The sequence below is a fragment of the Ptychodera flava genome, unplaced genomic scaffold (genome assembly GCF_041260155.1).
Source record: "Ptychodera flava strain L36383 unplaced genomic scaffold, AS_Pfla_20210202 Scaffold_30__1_contigs__length_3116999_pilon, whole genome shotgun sequence".
NCBI classification, from domain to species: Eukaryota; Metazoa; Hemichordata; class Enteropneusta; family Ptychoderidae; genus Ptychodera; species Ptychodera flava.
Genome location: NW_027248352.1, coordinates 947771 through 966200, shown reverse-complemented (window position 1 = coordinate 966200; position 18430 = coordinate 947771). Strand labels below are relative to the sequence as shown.

The window sequence follows — 18430 nt, the reverse complement described above, 5'->3', positions numbered from 1 at the left end:
TAATATTTTCAGAACTTTAAGTACACAAAATATGAGGATTTCTGCATAGATTTCCTTGAAATCAAATTTACTGTTCCTGAATTTACCATAAACATAGTGATATAAGACACGCCAAAGATTACTGAGTGAACATACAGATCAAAAATAGAGACATCCCTATCAATGTAGAGTCCTCAATCGTAATAGTAGTGAACACAATCTCAATTCCCATTCTTTCCTGGTTACTTAGCGATAACAGTTTGGCTCAAACTGGGCCAAAAATCGACAGGATAAGTCAATATTTTTGTACTTGTGATTTTATTGTACACATTGGTCAAAAGTACATTCACCTGATGTAGCAGTTGACAAATATCAAATGCTTTAACAATTTCAAATATAGACAAGTATCTCAAGAACCACAAATTCATTTGTGGAAACCTCAAAGAGAGTTCATTTGAACATACAAATCACAGGTGAATGGTTTAAACCATTGCTATCTTGGGAAGTTGGACCCTCACACACTTGGTATGGGGGTGGACAGATAACAACGACTGATATGTTCCCCATTGGACTTGTTAACGCTGATGATAATTTTCTGTGCAACACAGAGAGTTATGTTGATGAGTATTTTCAGATTTATTATTTGTGTAGTTGTGTCATTTAACCAGCGAGAGGGGAATTAGTGTCACTACAAAGTCTGCAACTATGAAAAAATACTCCACTGAGTGAAATAAAAATTTCGAATTTCCATCATCAGCTTGTTGTGATCAAGTCACACTGTTTAAATGTTCACCCCCATATCCCAATAAAGAGGTCCAACTTTGAAAGCAATGTAATTGGTCCAAACCACGGCGATAAAAGGGTTAAAAAGCACGGACTGCACATAAGGATGGGATGGCCGATAAAAATGACATGCTACACAACATGAAAGTTGTACAAACATGCCTTGCTAAATTTCATGCACCATGATAAAAATACTGTCCGACATTTCATTCTGATTAGATAAACTACATGTACGAAACATTATAGATACTTGGCTACCTGCCTGTTGGGGAACTAGCCAGTAGTGGAAACTTCAACAGAAACTGACATGTGAAATAGAAATAGAGCGTTAGTAAACAGTGGCGTATCCCTGACTTGTAACAATAGGTGGTGCCTTGATTCTGCAATGCACTCTCTGAACCATGTACACAAATGATGGTCAAATAATTATGTACATGTACAAACTGAAAGAAGGTCTGGTAACACACAGAGCTTGGCCATATATAACAAGTACTCTCACACTTCTAAATTCTTAAAAGTATAAATTCTTAAAAGTATAAAAGCCAATCCAATGGCAAAGCAACTGTGTATATATTACGATTCTTTCCTTCAGCGAACATTAGTTATTGAGACTGCTGGAGACATTAGTACTAGTAGAGTGTGTGTATATACATACTAGTTTGGGCGTTTTCAAGGAACAATTAAGCACCTTTACATTGTTATTTTTCAAACATGATCTGCAAGACTCTTCAAATCACGCCTCTTTGGTTCATACCCATTATTTTCAATAAAGAGAATGGACTTAGAAAACTGTTGGGCTAATGTGCAGCGTGTCGTAAGCTGTCAGCCAATTGGTTGGCTGGCATTTGTTGTTTCTAATAACATTCATTTCCACGCAACCAGTCAGTCACTCAAAAAAGTAATCCTGATTTGAGACTCCCTAAGCTGCTGTAAGTAATGACAAGCTACAAATCACATACAACCTTCTTTGATGCTGCGCAAAGTCAAGAAGGTTTTAAAGGTTTTTTAAAATGTTTGCTGGTTTTCTTGAGCTGGTGCCTGACTCAAAACAGTGGTATTGACAGAAATGCAGATAAACAAATATAACCTGAACACAGAAGAAAAGAAATTTTCCCCTACAGCTTCATGACTGTGCATTTCAAGAAAATTCACTCTGAATACAGTGAAATGATACATCACAATACTGATATGAGAAACAGTCTATTAGGTTGTCTACTGTTATGACAAGAAATGATAATTTTGTATAAAATCAGAAACTAACTAAGTATTGCTCACGCATAACTCTGTTTCTCTCTCTTTCTAGAAATTTTATGAGCACTACATCACTACAGAATTGATCTAATTTTATCAAATACACGTTGCATTTACAATACCTCTTGTTGCTAAGTAGCCTTTTGTGCATCCAATAATCTTCACAAGAATAAAAATCTTCCAGAAGTGTTTTCAAGAAACTGTCAACGTAATGTCTCATCCATTTTTACAAATATATTTCAAAGAAAATAATTTACACTATACTGGACAAAAATGATACAGTGACTCTGACTAGAACTCATTTTAAAGTTCATTTTACAAAACAACCAAAAAAATGCAAACTTGAGGGCAGATTTCATGGGAGTATGTGGAAAAAGTTGGTGTTGACGACAACTGTGCAAAATCACAGATTGCTTCACCACTGGTAGTCTGCATGTAAATAAAGCTCCGTTAGCCGTAATTTTTGACATATTTTCTAGCGTTTTTGTCGTTCTATCCATAAAACAAAACTTCTTGTTCTTCTCTAGCATGCTGAAATGCTCTGTATTACAAGTTGTACACACTGTATATATGTAATACCCAGTGTTATTGTTGACAACTGAATTTTAGTCTGAACTAGGATCAACCCGTCAAGAATAAAATTACACATTACAATAGATTTTCTTTGAAAGACCGATACTATACATTTCAACACACGTAAAGAAGGACAATAAGAAGATTTATCTGTTTTGTTGGACAAAAATCACGAAAATTCTGTCCAAAATTACAGCTATTGTCCCTGTAATAAAGGTGTTTACATTCAATATGGGTCACCATCTTGTGAAAATAGAATGTCCGATCTCTTGTTGATGAAGTACACTATGACCAATGACAGTAGAAGGATGATAACGCCTGTGGATAGAAGCACCGTCTGAAATGAGAAAAAAGAGAGAAATTCTTAACAAAATTCATCCGTTTTGGATAACTAAATTGCAACAAGCCTGTATTGGAGTGATATGAACTAGACAGAAGAGAAAGGTACAGGATTCAGTCAGTGCTAGTGCTGAACCCTTGTATCCTTCATGTATAAACACAACACATTTTGAGTGCCTACAGGATCTCATCAACATTTTCTGTCATTATCTGTATACAGCAAGTACTAATATGGAGTCAGAAATTTATAGCACTCAAGGTCATCACGAGATTACGCAAATTTTTTTTATTTCAAATGATTATGGGCCAGTAATGCTAACTATTAATAATTTTTTTTTTTGCTATTTTCGTTTATAATGTCAACCATAATTTCTTGTTCTACTCCGCAAAGCATGTTGAGATACACAGTATTCAGTTTGTCAACTCAGTCTGTACATGTGTACATTGTTTTTGTTGACAAGTGAATTCTGGTCTGGACTAGAATTCAAATGTAAACAATAACTGTGCATTTTACAAATATAGACGCTATGTTGACAAGCTAAATACAGGATATCTCAACATTCATTTTGGAGTAGAACAAGAACTTGCAATTGACACACAAAATAAAAATTCTGAAAAAAATCATCTGAAGTTATCATTATTTACTTTACTCAGTCACGTCTTTCCAACCAGCATTTTTGATCACATTTTCTGCTATGAATATCAGCTGTGCATAAATAAATGTTATCATTATGTTTTTACACTGTAACATAAAATCTTTAACATCTTTGTGTTGACTGTCATGTCACACATACTTAGGACCATGCTGACTCAACTTGTCATGTGACTTTGCACTTGAACTTGAGTCATTCACCCTGACTCCACCCTACTGCAAACAATCTAATCATGCCAAGGATCTAGTTGTATAAAGGTTGATTATTTCGTCAGTCTATCACCTTAAAAGTGTGGATAAATCCTGTACTTCCAGGTCTGGGTTCTCTGAATTTCTTTAGAACAGACAAATGAATTGGCATCTGGGAGAAGTTGGATGAATCATTCTGTTAAAGGGTAAGTAGCTTTACCCTTTGATGTGTAATTTTTCGCTATTTTTTCATGTCAACTAGAATTCCTTGTTCTACTCCCCAAATCCATGTTGAGATACACAGTATTCAGCTTGGCAATTCAGCCTGTACATGTGTAAACTGCATTGTTATTGTTGACAAGTGAATTCTGGTTTGAACTGGAATTCAAGTGTAAACAATAACGGTGCAATTTTCATGTATACACGCTATGTTTGTGTTAAAAAATGCTTTGTGGAGTAGAGAATGAACTTGCAACTAAAATACAAAACAAAACTGCAAAAAAATTCAACAAACGTTACAGCTACTGGCCCTTGAAATGGTACTATCGGAGTTTATTATATTGGGAAAACACCATTTGGGGAACAAACAGAATTCTAATGCAATAAAAACACCAAAACAACCTCGAGATTACCTGTTGAGCCGTGCTGGCGATGTAGAAAGCCCTGGCAGAGAATGCCGTTTTACTCCACCGGCTCTCAGTCCAAGTGGAGTATTCCGTGGAATCCCAGTCATCATTCAGGAAAGCCGAGACTCTGCCGGAGTGTAGTAGGAAAAACTTCTGAGACAGGTACCGTTTCCGTTGACTCCGCCAATTACCTCGTACTTGTAGATCTGTGAAAAACAAATAAGTTGAGTGATATGGGATAAAATCTGCCCTCAAACAGTTCTGGGTTCTCATCCAGCAACTAGTTTACATATGTCAAATGCCAATAGCATATGCCCAGGCATGTCTAAATCGCACATTTAGTCAAAAGTGACAGCAACAAAATACTTAACCAGCATTTGCAGGATATTTTGTACAGAGAGAAATAAGCTGATTGGCTATGCGTTAAGTTATGTTCTGAAGAAGATGACTGGGGCCCTAGACTATAAATAATAGACTAAAGCTTAAATCTAGGCATTTGATTGGCTGTGGTTTGAACGAAAAGTCCTCTGCCCATCATCTGTAAACCACTGGTGTTTTGATATTCCACGAAAAACATTATTACATGCCTCGTATATCGAACGTCGCGTGCTCCATAGGATTCAATGGTAACTCGTCGATGACGTCGCGGGCCGCATAGTCATCATTGGACTGAAAGTGAACCGGAACTATTTTCAACTTGACAATTTTTTGATGTAAAAATGTTGAAATTTCATGTTTTGCATAGGAAATCCGGTTTTTGGAAAATTTTGCAGAAAGAAATTGATAAACCGCATAACAGTAGTTTAAATATATCATTGCGCCATTCGATGTTGAAAATCGTTCGATTTTTAACGGATTATCGTCTAAGATGGAAATAAAGCATTTGTTCATCATTTGCCAATAAACCTAAATATTTTGAGTGAAAATTGTGTAAGAGAGGCATGTAATAAAAACATTATAGCCCAAACATGGGACTATGTACCCTCGGGGCAGGAGACCATTTGCCCTCCTTACGTCGGGCAAATGGTCACCTACCCTCCGGCACATAGTCCCATGTTTGGGCTATAATATATAATATTGTGGCTTGCAGCCTCCAGTACATGTTACATGTATGTATCTGCACATGAATACCTCAATGAAGCCACACACAGAAAGAATGTGCAAGCATAGACACAGAGATAGAACAAAGTTCTTCCATGTATAGAACAACTTTGTCGGTGAACATTTAGTGCATCAGTGACTTGTAGACTGTTCACACATGCATCAAAGACGTATTCTTACATATCGTTAAACATAGGCCCTTGAACAATTTATTCTGTGTCTCTCACAACTACAGCAACTCTTAACTTTCACCGTCCTTTGTCATAAAGGGGTTACATAAGCTGCCCTCTGGTATTTGGTAGCTTTCCTCAGTGATTATTTCCCGCCAAATATGCTAATTTTCCCCAGAGGTCTTCTGTCTAGTACCACATACCCTTGCCACATTTAACCTCTAAAACAAGCGTAAAGTGACTGGTGGGCTGGTCTGACAACCATTCACTGCCTATACACAGACAAACACAGACAAAAATGATAAAAACACAGCCTGTGTTGCAAACATGAAGTTATTCTTCCTCATTGCCAATCGCTCACCTTATCATTGTCTTGGTTTTTGCAATCATCTTCCGCAACGTCTTCCAGTTCCTTGCCAAGAAAGTACGCCATCAGATGTTCAACAATGGTGGTGTGTTGACTACGGGTAGACTCTTTGAACACACCTACATATTTTGGAATGGGAGTCTTGGCTGCGAAAAAATACAACATCACATCTTCAGTTATTATTGCAGAACACGAGAAAAAACTCAAAATGTACACTATGTCAAATTTTCTCATGCAAAAGAGAATACTTTGAAATTTCATAGCATCAATTTGGATCACACTAAACACTGTTGATATACTTCCGAGTTAAAGTAGAAAGACCCTCAGCAACAGATATTCAGACCCTCTATTCTACCACTTTTGGTGGAACATTTTAAAGATCTTGGAGTGAGAACAATTTTCACCCTCTTAGTTTTTTCAAAAATCAAACTTTTTATTTTTAATCATAGATTTAACACGGGGATGGTGGCCATTTTGCATTTGAAATATCAGTAAATGTTTGTAATTCGTTTCTCTAGTGCCAAACTTTGCAATGTGATCGCTGATTTTTATGTTTTGGTAAGAGAATGGTTGAAAGTTTGATTGAGGAAAATTTGAGCAAAAGTTTAAGTCTTTCACTTTGGAGGCACATAGTAACTTAACTACGATAAAGTGACACAACCCAGGAACATTCTGAAACATTTAGTAGTCTATTACCAGCTACCACTGAGTTTCACAAATTAATGTATTCATTTATGCAAATCATATTCATAACGATTATCTGGGTGTGCATGACAGCATACTGGTACAACCTACATGTAGTTGGAAGGTTCAGTCGTGTATGGATCTCTGCCAACGGCAACCAAAAACAGTAATGCATTGTGGGTTACAGATGTGAACTCAAAGAAATGAAATACTGCCAACAACATGAAGATGCAGTTGATTCTAATTGAACAAGTAATTTAGTCTGGTAAAAAATAACAAGAGTGTCATAGATCACTATAGAACCATGAGGTGGTCTGCTTGCCCTATTATTATGTCCACAGCCTCACTGTGCAAAATGATTGGTTCCAACAAAATTTTGTTGGAGAATGGATACTCAACACTGCACCTTCAGTCACAGCTTGGGTAGGGATTGGCAACGACCCATAAACAACTGAACCTCTCAGTCTGAGGTAAAACTCTGAACAGTAAGTTGTACTTTAGCAACTCTGGACCACAGGGTAAAGGGAAATAAGGGGTGGGGGGGGGGTAAATGGTGAGCAGGGTGAGAAGAAAACTTGACAAGGTGTACTGGTACTCACAGAGTTTGTAATCTTTGGCCGTTACAGTCCTGAAGAGAGTGCAGTCAGGTTTGTAAAGGAAACAGTACAGCATCTGATTGGTCTGTGAATGGAATTGATACAGAAAGATAACCATTAAGTGTGATTGGAAGAAGACGCAATCTACCTAACCTAACTGGTTCTTCTTTCTAAGATGAGGATTACAATTTCTGTTGAAAATTGGTGTTTACCACTGGACAACTTACGAACTATCAGCTTTAAATTTTGATGATTTTTTCACAATTTGAAATGCAGTTTCTTGTTTCACTCCCCGAGGCATGTTAGGATACACTGTATTCAGTTCATCAACTTAGATTGTCCATGGAGAGACTGCCTTGTTATTAACGACAGGTGTACTAGGGTCTTGACTAGAATTCCCAGTAAACAAGAACACAGCACTTTACATGTATTCACACCGTAATGGTGAGCTAAACAGTACTAGGGTATGTGTTGTAACATGCTTTATGGAGTAGAACAAGAACTTGCAATTGACATACAAAACAAAAACTGTGAAAAAAAGATCATCAAAGTAACACGTACAGGACTAAAAAGGGTAGGGACCACCATCTTTAACGTTTTATAAAAACAACAGAACCACTCAACATGATGACATCCACTGATGTTACACTTTGCCACTACAGCACAAAAGTTCATGAAAAAAGTCTACACAAGTATGTAGTGTTTCATCAAGGCCACCAAAGCCAGTGTGTCCCTTGCCAGAATTTTCAAGTGATGGATTCAGAATTATTGAGGGAGGTTTAACAATCTCTGGCTTTCACAGAAATTCTTTCATGGTGACCTTTCTTAGTTTCACGGTGACCTGTTTGGACCTTCCATTGAAAATACACAAGGCAAATGAATCTGCTACTGGTAGCTGCTCATAATAAGAAAGGTTTTCTGAAATCATATTATATTTATCCTCAAGAAATTTTATGAAACATGTTGAAAAATATTCAACACATTATCTTTCATTGGGATAGATCAATCTGTTTGGACAGCATTTCAGGAAAGGGAAAAAAATCAAGAAATTCACCAAATGGTTTCAGACAAGACAAATTTAAGCAATAAAGTACCTATCATGGCCTATAATGAACAAAAGCAAACTTTGCATGACATAATGTACGAGGCAAGGCCGAATACATTATGTTACGCAAAGTTTGGTTGGCTTACAGGGATACATTATTGCTATTATTTTATAGTTTGGCAGTGCCTAAGAATTTGTCGATATAGAAAACACATGGGGCCACAATACTGGATAATCGGATGTACTGTCAGTAATAGTCTGGGGCATGACATCACAAAATTCAATGAAATTTTTTTGTTGTACTCCCCAAAGCATGCTGAGATACACGGGATTGACAAAGCCATAATGTAATAGAATATATTTGTGAAGTTGCTGCATGGTGGTTAATAGACACCAGCATGTGTGTTATATGGTAATCAGGACATGGTGTGATTGGGTGTCATCCTATTGCAAGACTAATCCCACCCCCTCCCCCTTCAGTGTTTGACAGACAGGGTGTGGTTTGCCATACTATGGGAGTCCCACAGCCCACATGAAACACTACTTATGGACTGGCAGTTCAAAATACCGCTATCAAGTTTCATTTGGTTTTGGTTATCACCCATTGCAAGTCTGAACATCAGCATTTCTTGTTACATACCATATGACAAGTGAGAGTGAAATATTAAAGGTCATATACTCACAATATTGATATTGGCATTCAGCACGTCTGAACCATTTGGATGCGCAAGTTTGTACAGTGTTTGCGCAAGAGCTGAACTCACATTGTTCAATTGCTGCGAAAGAAAGTTACAATTATGATGAATTTTGTTGATACAATTCAAAATGAAAGACTTTTTCAAGTCTGTGGTTATCGTCCTTATGTTGTATACCTAATTACCTAAACAACCGCTATCTCTAACATTTAATGACTTTTTTTCATTATCATGTTTGTAGTCAGGGGCAAGTTGTTGTCTACTTGCCAAAGCATGTTGAAATACCAAATATTTGGCTTGTCAACACAGTGTACATACATTAAAAAGGCAATGTTATTGTTACTGACTATATGAATCCTGTGTATCTCAGCATGCTTTGGGGAGCACAACAAAATAATTTCATTGACATACAAACTAAACATTGTGAAAAAATCATCAAACTTTACAGTTTCTGGCTCTGTAATTGAGATGGCATCTCATTAATGAGACTTTCTGTTGTTTGTGTCAGATAAATGCATGATGGGTAAAATGCACATTGTGTCTATGTACAAGACACCACATCAACGAGATGTCCTGCAATCCACAGTTCTTTGTATTTTAACAAATTTAAGGGAGAAGATTAAGAAAATTTTAGAAAATGTTTTCGTTTTCAAAATGCAGTCAAATGATAAAGCAGTTAAATGTTACGCCTGTCGTACTAAGAAAATACAGGAACACATCACTGAAGATACAGCCTGAGGAAATATCTTTGCATTCCACATGTACATGGAACAATGTAACCATCTCAAAAAACACTGGTTTCACTCCATAAGAAAGCTCTAGATTAATTTTCAGTTACATTCTAATTGAGTGCCAAAGTCAATTAATGTTCATTGCATAAAAATAAAACTCGGTCATTTTTTTTTCAAATCCAGGTAATTTTTTTGGATTTTTCCCAAAATTTTGATCAGAAACTGCAACTCCCGAGAAGTGGTATCAATTTCAGCCAAAATTATCAAAAAATTACGGAAAAGTTCAAAAACTTGGTGAAAAGTGGACATAAAATTTTGGAGGGAAAAATCATCACTCAAAGGGTTAATCCTGTAATACCATGATGACATACCTCAGCAAGCGGTGAAATATAGTCTTCTGTTGCATTGCTGTAATCAGCTTGAATCATTTTCGGCAAGTCAAATCTACTCTGGTAAAACCTTTAGAAAAGAGAAAAATCATGAACATTTTTCTATTGAACCAGAATGAAATCTTAGCTTGTAGCATTAGACTGTTTCTCTGTTTTGATATCATTACTTGTCCTTTATCATATGTAAAGTGTTTTGCTTTAAAGTACCCATGAAACGGTCTTACACACAAACTTTATTTAAGATAATTTCTGGTGACTACAGATGTGATATATGTTCATATCTGCTGTCATTTATTGCACATTTACAGAATAATAGCGCTATTTGCATATGATGTCATTTTTCTGTCATGAATATGCAAAAACAAATATTTGTCTGCATTTTCCATAAGAACAACGAAAATAAAACATACATACAAAACATTACGCTAATTCTTGGCTCAGACTCCAAGCTGCAACAACAGCCATGCATGCAACAATAAAATTTGTCAGAGTTTCAAGCAGTTGTAATATAGAACTGCTTGAATCCCTGACAGCATCTGATGTCGCACCCATGTGTGCAGCTATCTTTCATTACAACCCTGAAACCACGGACGGCGCTATTGTCAATAATCTATGAGAAGTACAAGCCACAACCAATATCTTTATCATTTATAAAGTACGTTTGTTTCGCCATCTTTCTACTGAAATATCATAACTCACCTGTTTGCAAACTCTTTGCCATGATCTGTAACAACAACTCCACTAATGTTTGCCTTCCTCAGGAATCTCTGGAAAGATGCCGGTGGTAGAGGCTGATCGTCCGATGCCCTCTGGACATCAAGACCAAAGTGACCACCGGCCGTACTCAAGACATCCATCATGTGACCAACCTGTGAAGGGAGACGTAATGAAGAGTACGCTGTAACTTTAAGAAATGAAGGAAGTCTCACATCTTTAGGAATCAGCTGCATTGCTATATGTCAATTATCAAGCAACTTCTGCAAGATTTTTTTTTTTCATTTTTGGTCTTTTGTTTTCCGTGAATGTCTGGACTTGACACAAAATGAAACAAATTATGATTCAGATATAAAGTGCATGTACAAACATTACAATACATATATTCTGTTATGAACACTGAAATTTTGAATATTTCAATCATTGACTTTCAGAAGAGTACTGTAACTTGTTTACAGTTATAACAAACAGTTTCTTTTTTTTTTTTTCAAATAAAGTCAAGTTATCTCTACTGACAGAAACAATGTTCGTGAATTTTAAATTATTTTCCTCTTGTACCTCAGTACAAACATGTGTGATAAACTCCAATTCCTGCAGAAGAACTTAGACCTGCCAAGTTTGACATGACACCTATACCATTATAACTTCCACAGTGTGCAGCCCAGAATTTTAAACTGGGAGGACACTATGTCCCCTACCGTTTATTCTTGGGGGACATTTTGCACATTTTGGGGAAGTCATGCATCAGTTATCGATCAAAGTTTATATTAATTTAATATAAATTAGTTTCACAAAACAAAATTCAAGCTATGGGGACACTTCAGGCAACTGTAACAGTATACTGTACCTGCCTCCAATCAGAGCTCAGTCAGATTACAACCAAGTGCAGCGTTTTATTACTTATAATCACAGTTTCTTAAGTATGTACATATTAGCCTCAAAATAATCATGCAAGACCAAGGTCATCACCAGTAACAGATATTACTGGCAGACTTCACCAAAAACAGTTGACTCATGAGTGTGCCTGAGGTGACCCCCGCAGTGTGCGAGAATGCAGGACAACGGGTTCCATTTCGGGGACATTGTCGTAAGGGCGGGTTCTGGCTGCAATGCTGACTTACAGTAATCTGTAGCATGCTAACCAATAACTCTCTATGACTTTCTCATCGAAGGTTACAATCCTCATAACTTTTCACGCCTACATGATAAAATATATGACATGCTGAAAGACATAAGGATATGCCAGACCGCACTTGACTCTAAATGGTAGAAATCATAATGAATCATGGGATATCTACACTACAGAGTGACAGAATCACTGCATACCCCCAGAGTTGATTTTGCATAAATTAAAACTTTGAACTCTCACCTTTGACTTGACACTTGGAATCTTTTGGCTGACAGGGTCACCGTGCACCCAGAGTTGACTTGCATTCATTAAGCCCAACTGTCGCAGTTCAACAAAGTGTGAGATGTGAGACAGATTCATCATGGCTGGCTGTTCCTTTCCGGAGTCCAACTTACTCGGGAATTCACCTCTCTCCATGTCATACACCATCCTGGATGACCCGATGTAATCCCATGATTCCTAAAAAGTGAAGAAATTGAACACAATTACAGTGATTAAAACTTTGCAATTCCAAGTTGTTTTTTTATTAAAATTTGTAATTTACCAAAATGGCCGAAACAACTTCCCTACCTGCTGACCCTGAGTCTGTAGGATTGTTATGGTGAAGTGGAGTGTTTCAGTGTCGTGCCTGCTTTTAAGATTTAACACTTGAACTTATTTCTGTATGCAGTAACATTGCATTTACCTCATCAACCCTTTGAGCGCCAAAGTCCATTTTTGTCCCCTCTATAAATACATGTATACCCCAGTCAGGATTTTTATCAAATTTTTTGCCAAAATTTTGATAAAAAACTTTAGCCAAGGAAATGTGACGTCCATTTGGGCCAAAATTGTCAAAAAGATTACAAAAAATTCATAAAAATTGGTAAAATGTTGCAATAAAATTTTGGTGGGAAAAGTTACTAAACTCAAAAGGTTAAACATATTATTGTACTCTCTCTAAAGATTTCCAGTGCTTGGTTCATTCAGTAGTGACAGAAACACTGAACTTATTAATTCAATTGTGGCTGACTCTCTGTCTCCAGGTACTGCCAGTTGCAGAGTTTATGTGAAATCCTAATATCATTATCTTGCACAGGAGATGACATGAAATTTCATTCTCTGCAAGGGCATATTTGAGCTTGAAAACAGCGCCCTCAATGGCTTGAAGAAAAAATGTGGCATGCCTTACCTCTGTAGCTTTGAAAGTCTGTTACATTGGGTTATATGGGACATACCATGCTGCACTTATAATTACTGACCAAATCAAATAATGGCAACACAACCAAGCAGAAAACTCACTGAACACTGACACCCAGTCTAAAGGGAACAGCGCCCTCAGTGGTAGTGGAAAAAATATTTAAAAACCCTGAAATCGGCCTGACAATGATATCAGTGTGATAGGAAAGGTTTATAGACCAAACAGAACACTAAAACCTACCTCACTGAAAAAAGCAAGAATAACATTTGTTATGGCTTGCCCATAGACCTAACAGAACACTAACACCTACCCCATTCAAGAAAGTAAACATAATATTTTTCATGGCTTGCTTGGTGTCTTCAGGTAGCCTGCCCAATGCCTCAATGGCTGAGAGTAGAGTTACATAGCCTGTGGCATCATTTTCTGCACCAGGCACTGGTTGTACACTGTAAAACATAGAATTACTGTCCAACTGTAAAAAAAGAAATGTTATTCAATGGTTAGGATGTTGAGAAGGAGATGTTTAGCCATGATTTAGGAGAAACAATTGTAGAGATACAGACGGACAAGAACGTCCAGTCAATTTTCTGATCTCTCAACTTTCTATAGAACTAGCCTTGACTACTAACTCGCAATATTTTGAAATAAACATTGACACTTCAAGAAACTTTGAACAGCTTGTATATTTTAGAGCAATATCGAGAGCAATTGAAGACCGATGAAATTGTATTTCTGTCATACAGTATGGTGTCACTGTGTTACCAGAGCAACCAAGACTGTACAAATGTAACATGACTGAGATCAATGTTTTCATGAGCAAATCAATAATATCTCTTTTACATACAGCTACATGTCGACAGATCACGTAAATAAGTTGTTGGTAGAATGCTGTTCACATACAGAGATAAATAATGCTATATCTTAAGTGTCTGTATATTACACGCTACTATTAGTTATTGTACAGAAATAGATACACAGTCTACAGAATCTCTCTCGCTCTCTCTCTCTCTCTCTCTCTCTCTCTCTCTCTAAATAAATAAATAAATAAATAAAAAATAAATAAATAAATAAATTTGCAAAATTCTAGCATGAATGCAAAGCAAAATTCTTGGATGTGGAATATGCAACATAGACTGTACCTTGGCTGCTGCAACAATGACAGAGTCACTTTCTAGTGGTTTAGATTTGTTGGTTGGTTGAAGACATCCAAACACGTTGTAGTCACCAAGTGGATCACAGTACACAACTGTACAAAATAAACGACAATGCACATAAGAAACATGTAAATAATGTATATGATAATCCAAAACGAAAACTGCTGGTTATTCAAGCACTATTTTACAAGTGGCAACTTGTGGAGGTTGTTGCACCACACAGGGCAACATGCTGCGATGAAATCAGTGGATTAACCCTTTGAGTGCTGTAATTTTTCTCACCCAACACATTTTGACACATTTTACAAATTTTGTTGAATTTTTCGGCCATTTTTTTTTTAATTTTGAACAGTGGACAGTACTTATTATATACTAAACTTTTTTGTCAAAATTTACGGGGAAATCATGACAAAATGTTCGAACCTGAAAAAATTGTCTGGATTATACTTTATAAAGGCAACAAAAATTGACTTTGGCGCTCAGAGGGTTAAACTTGTTACCTGAGGAGAAATGATTTCTACTTTTCACACTTGCATAATATGGTAAAACCTTGTTGTTCTGAGTAGTTCTGTTTGACACCTGTATGAGAACATGAGAGAGGTGAGATGGATTTGAAAGAGTCTTGGGTATTTTGGTGTGACCTACATGCTTCTAGATTGTTTGTGATAGAACTTCTTCTCATACAGGTCACAGTGTCTTTAGCTCCATCCATTCTGTCTGTCATCTGTACGGCACACAGCGGATACCTCCTGGCCATTTCCTGTACCGGTTCATTTCTGTCTTTGTAACACTGCAACAGATCATACGCATGGAAAGTGATGGTGATAACAGTTTTAATAAGATGATGGTTGTACTACAACCCAGACTGACAACAAACAGTGCATGATGGAGCCTTCTTTCTGTTTTGGCTAGGACACTCATGACTGCTACACCAGATAAATTGTGCAGTCACTGATGAACCGGGGACTTGTTTTGGTTACCAGTGTATGCTTATTGAGTGGCCATGGGTGTGACACCATGCATTTGTTGCCCTGGGTGACTGTAAGTTATCCAAACAGCACTGTACTGTATAGACGGTGCTTTTAAATTTATCCATGAGAGGGTATTAAGTTATCCGACTGTTGCCCGGTATATTTCCAGCACTGTGACCCACTTGGCAAGTGTTACCTGACCAAGTAATGTCTTGGACAACTTACTGTTACCTGGTCAGGTAGTAGTTCCAACACTGTTAACCAGTAAATGGCTGTTTGTATACACCATCACTAACATGAAAATCCCCGGTAACTGTAGATTCATAAATCTTGGCAGAAATTATGGCCAAGGTTTGAATATTAATTACATAACACCTCGTCAAAACTCTCTGTTCTGATTCGTGAGTTTACAGTGACGTGGAATGCATCATTTTGGCACTGCACACATGCACACAGCAACTTACTGATTAGCAGTCTGAAAAATATTAGTCAACAGTTTCCGAACTGTTAGCCATATAACTGTTTGGAGCAACTACTGACTAAGTTTGAAAGTCTAACTTATGAAGAATAATGGCTGTGTTGTCTGTAATTGAGATGAATAAGAGTAGAGTAACTCTTTGGTTTTTCCTTGAGAAAACTGGATCGGACGTGATTGAACATAAATATTTAACTAGCACTATTGGGAAAATACCATATGTTTTTACCCTGGGGTCTGAATGTTGCCAAACACTCTGTTTCCCTTAGCCTCATGAAAAAGACTTTTTTGGGATAACTGCCAGATGCAAGGGCAATAAACATATGCTGTTAACTTCATGGCCAGTCAATATACACAGATTACAGAATAATTTTTTGCTGTCCTAATATGGCGAAGTGGTTGATGGGGCCTATTTTCGTACAGAGATCAGTTGATTCATTCAAATTCATCTGACATCAAATAATTCACATGATATCACTCTTAGTACATTGTCATTTGCAGTGAAATTCCAAAACTATATTTGGTGATCAGTTCACATCAGAGTGTTACAATAATTGTGACCACTCACTTCACGTCAGAATGTTACAATAATTGTGACCACTCACTTCACGTCAGAGTGTTACAATAATTGTGACAAGTCACTTGACATCAGAGTGTTACAATAATTGTGACCACTCACTTCACGTCAGAATGTTACCGGTACAATAATTGTGACCACTCACTTCACGTCAGAGTGTTACAATAATTGTGACAAGTCACTTGACATCAGAGTGTTACAATAATTGTGACTACTCACTTCACGTCAGAGTGTTACAATAATTGTGACTACTCACTTCACGTCAGAGTGTTACAATAATTGTGACCACTCACTTCACGTCACAGTGTTACAATAATTGTGACCACTCACTTCACGTCAGAGTGTTACAATAATTGTGACTACTCACTTCACGTCAGAGTGTTACAATAATTGTGACCACTCACTTCACGTCACAGTGTTACAATAATTGTGACCACTCACTTCACGTCACAGTGTTACAATAATTGTGACCACTCACTTCACGTCAGAGTGTTACAATAATTGTGACTACTCACTTCACGTCAGAGTGTTACAATAATTGTGACTACTCACTTCAATCAGATTGTTAACCTCAGACTGATTAGTCATGACAAAGATTGGAAAATCATAATCTTCAAAGGATAATCCTGATCCTAATGGATTCCACTCGGTCTTCTTACAATGGGAATAATCTGGGTGTTTATTCTCCGTGTATAAACCTGAAAAAAAAAATCATATATCAATATTGTATAGAGCATTGATATCTTATGTCTCTGCCTAGTATTTTTACACATCTACATGTACAAAGGGTTTTCATTATCGAGTAAGATGTTTTTCTGGTTCAATGGTGATTAAGCTTTTATGTGATTGCAAGTTTTTCAGCGTGTGTTTGATTAAACTGTCCCGCTAAGCTATGTTGTGTGATTCATTTTTGATGTGATTGCAGTTGAAAAGCAGAAATCAAGCTTTACAGTGATTGTCTAATCAAACTATGTATCTGTTTTCAAGTTTATGCACTGCAGTCAGTTTATTGAGTAAGCATATCTGTGTTATCCAAATATACATCGTGCGCCGTAAACATGAGTGTGCTAAACAGTGAAGTCGTAAGCTGAAACAAAATGGTAAGCAGTGCATACATTGCTCATGTTGAGACTATTATCCTAGAAATTATTGCAACGTGTGTAATCTTGCTGGCTTAGAACTTGCGTGTTGTGCGCTGATAATTAAGTTACAATTTTGCATTTTTTGTGAAAACTGAATGGGGGATTTTTCATCTGAGTTATCACAAGGAAGGGAAGTTATTTTCAATTTCATAATCCAGGAAATAAACCTGAAGCTGTAAATTCAATAAATCGTGAATGTAAAAAACTGGCACAGACTTGGTTGTAGCAGATTATAATTAAAAACTCTTCTTGAGCACGTCATAGTTGAAACTTCCAAATTTCATTTTTGAAGGAAAATACTAACTCAATAGGGTAGTGCACTACGAAAGCTAAGCTATCATTGGGACGTGTACACTCTGCTGATAATCTTATAGGGTAGATCTGCAGACTTACCAAAGTTGTCATTAGGACATGTATGCTCTGGTGAGAATCCAGAACTTGGTGGGTCACTGTCTTCTGTGTGTATCACCATAACACCACTGATTTTACCAGAATTCATTAAGGCTTTTAAATTTTCACTGTGTAGGAAATGAAAATATTTGTGATTCAGTTCGGTAGACAGATGAGTTTTGCTTGTTTATTCACATCAGTGGTGAGTAAATCCAGTGTTATCAGATCAAGGAACACCAATTTTTCACCAATGACCTCATTAGTTTTTTATGTCGGCGGTCAAACAGACATTGGATTATTCAATAAGTTTACTGAGAATTGACAACAGAATAAGTTGCAGGATATCTCAGGATTTTCTGTTGGTCCTTGGGCCATCACACATTTCAAAATTGATTTACTTCAACCCCTGCATATACGGGAAAACTTTGTTGGGTAAATCATAGGTGATGCAGAAGTGCTGTACATGTATTTGACTATGCAGTGCATTAATTCAAACCTGAAAGAAAAATTCACTCCAAAGTCATCGTC

At 36.9% G+C, this 18430-nt stretch overlaps 1 protein-coding gene across 2 annotated transcripts in view; it reads right to left on the bottom strand.

Moving 5' to 3' along the window:
• Window positions 1-280: 280 nt before the first annotated feature.
• The window catches only part of LOC139127300 (nicastrin-like), a 222620-nt gene continuing 204470 nt past the window's right edge, over window positions 281-18430 (bottom strand). For both annotated transcript variants that reach the window (XM_070693220.1, XM_070693219.1), the window contains 13 exons: window positions 17906-18030; window positions 16923-17068; window positions 14993-15137; window positions 14333-14439; window positions 13504-13665; window positions 12254-12472; window positions 10870-11039; window positions 10153-10240; window positions 9039-9131; window positions 7314-7395; window positions 6025-6176; window positions 4399-4598; window positions 281-2923 (listed from right to left, as the gene is read on the bottom strand). In XM_070693220.1, the coding sequence (XP_070549321.1) occupies window positions 4503-4598; window positions 6025-6176; window positions 7314-7395; window positions 9039-9131; window positions 10153-10240; window positions 10870-11039; window positions 12254-12472; window positions 13504-13665; window positions 14333-14439; window positions 14993-15137; window positions 16923-17068; window positions 17906-18030 (1585 nt within the window). In that variant the 3' untranslated portion in view covers window positions 281-2923; window positions 4399-4502. The remainder of the gene's footprint in view (window positions 2924-4398; window positions 4599-6024; window positions 6177-7313; window positions 7396-9038; window positions 9132-10152; window positions 10241-10869; window positions 11040-12253; window positions 12473-13503; window positions 13666-14332; window positions 14440-14992; window positions 15138-16922; window positions 17069-17905; window positions 18031-18430) is intronic.